The sequence below is a fragment of the Alosa sapidissima genome, chromosome 23 (genome assembly GCF_018492685.1).
Source record: "Alosa sapidissima isolate fAloSap1 chromosome 23, fAloSap1.pri, whole genome shotgun sequence".
NCBI classification, from domain to species: Eukaryota; Metazoa; Chordata; class Actinopteri; order Clupeiformes; family Clupeidae; genus Alosa; species Alosa sapidissima.
Genome location: NC_055979.1, coordinates 8,137,447 through 8,144,946, shown reverse-complemented (window position 1 = coordinate 8,144,946; position 7,500 = coordinate 8,137,447). Strand labels below are relative to the sequence as shown.

The 7,500-nt window shown below is 45.3% G+C and overlaps 1 protein-coding gene across 3 annotated transcripts in view; it reads left to right on the top strand.

The window, feature by feature from the left end:
* The window catches only part of LOC121698424 (protein TANC1-like), a 72,307-nt gene that overhangs the window by 21,758 nt on the left and 43,049 nt on the right, over positions 1-7,500 (top strand). For all 3 annotated transcript variants that reach the window (XM_042080514.1, XM_042080515.1, XM_042080517.1), the window contains one exon: positions 2,519-2,611. In XM_042080514.1, the coding sequence (XP_041936448.1) occupies positions 2,519-2,611 (93 nt within the window). The remainder of the gene's footprint in view (positions 1-2,518; positions 2,612-7,500) is intronic.

Genomic DNA, 7,500 nt, shown 5'->3' with positions numbered 1-7,500 from the left:
TTTCTTTCTTCCTTTCTTTCTTTCTTTCTTTCTCTCTCTCTCTCACTGTGTGTGTGAGAGAGAGAGAGAGCCCGAGAAAGAGAGAGAGAAATTCAGTGCACTCAAACTATTCATTTAGATTGAAGATGAAAAGTATTCTCTTTACTTACTGACTTGGAACTAAGCTTGTGGTGTGTGTGTGTGTGTGTGTGTGTGTGTGTGTGTGTGTGTGTGTGTGTGTGTGTGTGTGTGTGTGTGTGTGTGTCTGTGTGTCTGTGTGTGTGTGTCAACTATGGTACTCAACTATACCATGCTGCCTTCATCTCAGTATCTCTGCTGACATCTTGTGGACAGAGAATGTCATTGCCTCTTAATCCTCAGGCTTATAGGGACTGCAGACAAAACAACAGACTTTCACCACTGACAAAGCTAGTGCCACTTGCAAGTCATTATTAAACATATTTTGATTATAAGTAGATGTATTAGGCTACACACTGCTTGTAGTGAGCAAGAGTAGTGTGGAAATGGTAAGCTAGTCCTGCTTTGTTTACGTTTCGGTTATGCACCCGTATATCAGGCTATCCGCTAGCAGCAGACGCATTAACTGACCCATCAGGATTCAAGAGACATTTGGCATTGCGGTGTGTGTTTTGAAGTCAGCCAGGTGTGCTTTTGCCTTTACGTGGTCAAGTGTAGTTGCAATCATTGGTATTTCAGTATCCTCACATAATTTAGTTTTCTCAGGTGGTCTAAATATGCACTGAACATGCCAATGCCAATCTTGCTTGGTAACACACACACACACACACACACATACACACACACACACACACACACACACACACACACACACACACACACACACACACACACACACACACACACACATACTTCAGTCACAAAGCTTTGATTTCTTGCCTGATCAGCACTGTTACCAAATCACCTGTAGATGGCAGTCTCGCTCTAGATGTTGATGATCCTCTCTAAACTTTGAGCGCTGTTGTCAATCAAAGAAATGCAACTTATACCCTGTGTGTGTGTGTGTCTTGTGTGTTCTCTTGTTTTCCGAACACTAATCAAGGCCCCAAAGATGGTATAAGTGAAGTTGAGTGGCCTCCTGCCTTTAATCAAGAAGCCCCATATGGTCAACAGACACTTATCCACAGTCTACTGCCAATCAAAACCATGCTACATTGGGATTATTGCCGTGCCTCACTGTAATGATATTCACCAGCATCAGCTGGGCTACCCACACTAACACACTTACACATACACGCACACGCACACGCACACGCACACACACACACACACACACACAGACACACACACACACACAGCCGTACATACATAGCCACATGCACGGACATGTAAACATTGCACAAGGACATGAAAAATGAAACCTCACACATATACAAAGACACACTGCACACACATACTGCACAGGTCCATAACTTCATACATATACATGTATACACATGCACACACACGCACACACACGGACACACACACAACTCTTTAGATACACTGTGCACACACAGGTTCATAATCTCTCGCGCACGCACGCACGTACGCATGCACGCACTAGCCTCTCTCAGTGTACAGGAAGCGGGTGGAATGTCTCCCCTGTCCAGCCTCACATTGAGCTTATTTATACAGCCTCGTATGCATCTCCAATGCATGGTGGCCGGCCCCTCAGTAATCCGAGAGAAAATAAGCATCTGTGCCGACAGGAAGGTGGACATGGCCACAGGAAACAGCTCAGGCAGGTGTGAATGGAGACACCAGAAGAGAGGAGTGGACAGGGGAGAGGGGATCGAGAGAGGGGAGACCAGGACGAGGAGCTTGTGGTTGGACATTGGTACTGTACTGAGGCTGACAGGCAGCTGAATGAAATGACCGCTAACCACACACTTCTCATTTTCCTCCTCTTGTGGGGGGTCTCTCTCTCTTCTACATCTCTCTATTCTCTCTCTCCCTCTCTTTCTCTTCTACATCTCTATTCTCTCTCCCTCTCTTTCTCTCTCTTTCTTCTACATTTCTCTACTTCTCTCTATGAAACTCTGTGTCCCTCTCTTTCTCTCTCCTTCCAATGTATACGTCTATCTTTTTGAGCTGGAAAGTTGTTACTGCCGTAATCAGGGTAGTGCAGAGTACACACTTATGGCCAGAGAGAAAGAGAGAGAGAGAGAGAGAGAGAGAGAGAGAGAGATATAGAGAGAGAGAGAAAGAGAAAGGGATTGAAGGATTGTGCTTTGTATTTGAGAGATCCAAGTCACTCACCTCAAATCCCATCTGGAAAGACTTAATTCACTAAAAGACTGTTTCTCTCTCCCTTTCTCTCTCTCTCTCTCTCTCTCTCTCTTTCATTCCCTCTCTGCATGCTGTGCTGTTTCTACCTCTCTCGCTGCCACTCTCCCCTCCCTCTTCCCTCCCTCTCTCCCTCTCCTCATTCTCTCTCTCTCTCTCTCTCTCTCTCTCCCTCCCTCCCTCATGCTCCCTCCCTCTCTGGCGCGCTCTGTCGCTCACTCTGTGTGATCAGGTCCGCTCAGGAAGCCCAAGTATGTGGAGAGTCCTCGGCTTCCCGGAGATGCTCTTGCAACAGCACTGAAAACCAAAGAGCTGTACCACAATGGTGAGTCCCTGTGTGTGTGTGAGAGAGTGTGTGTGTGTGTGTGTGTGTTGCATTTCTGTATGCATGCAAGTTTTTTTTTTGTGTGTGTGTGTTGTGCAAGTCTGTTTGGATTGGCATGGGTGTCAGAGACCGTGAAGGTGGTGTGTGTGTTTGTGTTTGTGTGTGTGTGTTTGTGTGTTTGTGCATTATTTTACAGTAAATTTTACGATAAATAACAGGTAACTTTCTTCAAGGTTTATGTGACTGTTGAAGTGACATGCTGTGCTTTCTTACCTGTGTGTGTGTGTGTGTGTGTGTGTGTGTGTGTGTGTGTGTGTGTGTGTGTGTGTGTGTGTGTGTGTGCATGCACAGTTGTACATTCAGTGCTGGGTTGGACTAAGTGCTTGCCATGAGAACATTTGAAAAGTGTTTGAGGTGATAATGTTGTTATGGTGTTGCTAGTTGGCATTTCAGAGAGTTTACAGTCAACTGGCAGCTTCCTCTGCAAAGTGAAAGTATATGTGAGTTGCGTGTGTGCTTGTGTGCATGAATGTGGGTGTGTGTGTGTTTGTGTGTGTGTGTGTCATTAACTAAGCCTGTCTAGTCTGCCTAATCGGCACAATACACACAATGCATTAAGACCGGTGACTGCTCCCTCCTCCCATAGAATGGACTGTCCTATATGTAGCCCTAATTATCTCCCTGTCCTGTTTTTGAGTGTGTGTGTGTGTGTGTGTGTGTGTGTGTGTGTGGTTATAAGCCAAACACCTGACGTATGATATTAATGGCTTTTTTTCTGGTAAAGGGAGGGTAGGCGATTTGTGTGTGTGTGTGTGTGTGTGTGTGTGTTTGTGTGTGTGTGTGTGTGTGTGTGTGTGTGTGTGTGTGTGTCAGTGGATTCTGCCCCTTGATCGTGTAACTAGCTGGGAATGAGAGGTCACATGTGGCCCTTTGTGTGGGTCATTCTGCAGCATTCCTGTAGGAGATGTGCTATGATAGCCCTTCCTCAAAACACACAGGAGCTCTCTAGAGGCCAGCCTGTTTCATTTCACAGCCCACCTCCACATTGGCCTAATTATGCAATATGGCCATTTTGCATTCAACAATTGAATGGCATGTTTTTTATGAAGTGGTTTACATACAGTGTGTACTGCCTGAGAAGACAGCATGTACTCTGTGGATACGTCATACATAGCACATCAGAGCCACCCAGTGTTCTCATGTAGAAGGTAAATGAATATTGATATATCAGTGAGAGTGACGTTGGCTCTACTTGGGTATTTGGGTGTGCATTCAGTCCGACTGAGTCATTCTTTGCGTTCTCTGGCAAAAGTATACTTTCACCTAGGCACTTGCAGTGCTGTCTTGTGATACATATAGTGACACAACACATGCTAACAAAATGAATTCCCATCATGAGGTCAAGCTCTTTGCTTCCTTCTTTCAGCCATCTGAAACTGAACAGGAGCGGAATTGCTCTCATCCACTACCAGTCATGGCATCTAATTGCGTTGTGTTCGTAACAAGGTTAACACTGGGTCATTAACCAACCGCCGGGACCTCTTAACGAGCCATACACAGCCATAAATCCAGTCATCACATCATATCATTCCCCCGACTCAATTCCCCATTGGCCGCAGTGCCACGGCGAGTACCGCGCAGATCACGAAAAGCATCCCACCCACAGCCTAATTACCGCAATCAACAACATGGGTGTTTGAACCGCTATTAGATCCAGCAAACTAATTCTCTCGTCTTTGCCAGTAATGGCCGTAATAATGGCTTCACAGTCGCAGAGGTGGGCTGAAAAGAACAATGGCTGTTTTTCTCCCGCTTGCCCGTGTCCCCACAGTGCTCTGTTATTGGTGTGGGTATTGTCAGTGCACTCTGAGGCCCAAGGGCAGGTCACGGTTGGAGGATGTTTGGGGCCAGTGTGTGTGTGTGTGTGTGTGTTGGCTGCACGTCCTGAATTCAGGAGTGGTGTGTTGCTTTTTTGAAGGGTGTGTGTGTGTGTGCATTATTCCCCACTGTGCTGTGTGTGGCTGTTATGCTTGAATATAGGCTGCCATCACGTCTTCAGGGTGTGTGAGAGACGATGTTGTGTGTGTGTGTGTGTGTTTGAGAGAGAGAGAGGAAACAATGATGCCAGCGTCCAGTTATGAAACCATCTTTATAGCTTGAAGTCACTAGATGTTTCTGTGGATCAAAGCTTCCGACACACACACACAAAGTTACACACACATAGACGCCATGTAGCCATAAACACAAATATAAACTCATGTGTGTACACAAACAGGCAAACACAGACAAACAAACATACAGATATGTATAGATGCATGGACACATGCATACACACATATACAACATGCGATAGATCAGAAATGTTGCCCATCGGTCCCTGGAGTGGTTCTTTGTGTGTTTGTCTGATTTTTTAAGGTCAGGCCACTGTCTCCTGTGACTCAGTTCTGTTCACCTGACTCTCTCTCTCTTTCTCTCTCTCTCTCTCTGTCTCTGCCTTTCACACACACACACACACACACACACACACACACACACACACACACACACACACACACACACACACACACACACACAACACACACACAACACAAAAGCATGCACTTTTCCACAGGCTGATTCTAGGTCACTTTCATGACTCAGTCCCTGGGCTTTAGAGTTTTCGCCAACCCTGAAGGGGGACCAAAACTCAATATAACCACACTGCTGCTAACACACACACACACACACACACACACACACACACACACACACACACACACACACACACACACACACACACACACACACACACACACACACACACACACACACACACACCCTGACCAGCATTTACCAATATCCCTGCCCAGTGCTCTGACTCAAAATGGCCGCCCTGGCAGCTCTAATTTGTTCCTTCCTTGTCCTTCACAGGAAAGGGCATGTGACTCAGGACTTGTGTTGTGTTATGTTGTGTTGTGTTGTGTTGTGTTGTGTTGTGTGATATGTCGTTCGTGGTGTGTGGCTCTGGCGTGTTCTCGACTCACACTGATGAGAGTGCAGTAAGCATGTAGTCATCCAGCCTCCACTTTTTCTCCACACTGCAGCCATAATGGATGAAATTATGATCAGTGCTCACAGAGACGGCACTAGATTACTGTCCAAGCCTGTGGAGAATGATTATTACATACACACACGCACACACGAACACACACACACACACACACACACACACACACACACACACACACACACACATACACACACACACACACACACACACACACACACACACACACACACACACACACACACTGCTGAATCGAGTCATAGTCGTACAAATGCTTGTTATGCATGAATTTATCCCCTTCATATAAATAATTTGGCTAAAAATTGAATTGGAAATTGTACTGTGCTCTGTACATTCCAATGATGGAGAGATACTCAGCAAAAAGGAAATTGACAAAAAGGCAGCAAAAGTTCTCTTTTTAGAAAAAAAAAAAAAGATTAGATTAAAAAAAAAAAAAAGATTAGATTAAATTATTATGTTATGAGAATTGTTATTATATCATGTATTGGAATTTCAAATTATTACACACACACACACACACACACACATTCACATACAAACACAATATATACACACCAAAACAGCACGGAAACATGAGGGAACAATTACTGGCCAAATCTGGACTGGGCCCCAAGAGAAGGGATGGGTTGTTTTCAGCGTGAAGCTGAGGGGGCACAAAAACATTTTCTTGGAAAGGTTAAAGGTCATAGGTCAGAAGGGCAATGTCACATTTATGGAATTCATACCTGCACCACACAGACACACACACACAGACACACACACACACACATATTCACACACACACACATACACTGTCACACATGGACACACACACACACACACACACACACACTATGTCTCTCTGTCTTTCGCTCGGTCTCCCTCCCACTCTCCCACGTTCTTAATATTCTCCCCCATGTTTTTTGTTTTTACCTGCAGTTGAAATGAGAGCGCAGAGCTGATTTGTAATGCATTTCAGATGGAACTCATTGTCATAGTAGTTAGTCTCAGTTGTATTCTCCTAGTAAACACCGCCATAAGTACCCTTCTTAAACACACCCCCCCTTATAAATACCCCTGAGGAAAAAGGCTCCCTCATCCACTGGAAGGCAGACAACTGACAGTATAGCTAATGAGAGCTCTCTTTTAGCCAGGTTAGAAATCTGCCAGGTAGCTCTGACTCAACCCCCATTTTGAGGGGATGTCGAAAAGGGGGATCTATCGCCATGGTAATGTCAACATCACTCCCATGCCCAGACATTATGGTTACGGTTACCCTTCTTTTCCATGGTTCTCCCCGCCATGCCTACATCCCACCACCCCTTTAACCACAACCCCAATAGTGCTAACTACCGCTGATGAACATCACAGATCACCAAGCCCCTATTCCCCTCGTCTCGTCGCCTCCCCTCCCCTCATTAAAATCGATTTGTCTTTTTTTCCATTTTTTCTCCTCCTTTCTTCTGTTTTTTTGTGACTAGACCTTAGAGGTTTATTATTTTCCCTCTGCCACCCGCCATATGCTTTCTCCATTATGAGTTAAAATAATCCCTTGGGCTTGACAGGCCTGCAATTTAGTCTTCAAATTGCATGCACACCAGTGTTGTTATGGACCTGCTGCATGTCAACAGTTTGAGGCTGTGTCGCCCACCACGGCCACAGACCGATGAGAGAGCGCTCATGGACTCTAATGTGGAATATATTGATAAATAATGACTTTCAATTATGTCGTAATTTGCCTTATATGACCACAGGGCAGACACTGTCGATTTTCTGCGGTACAGTTGGATCTTTCAAGAGATTGTGTGTTTCTTTAAGTGATTTCTGGATGCAGGACTCGTTC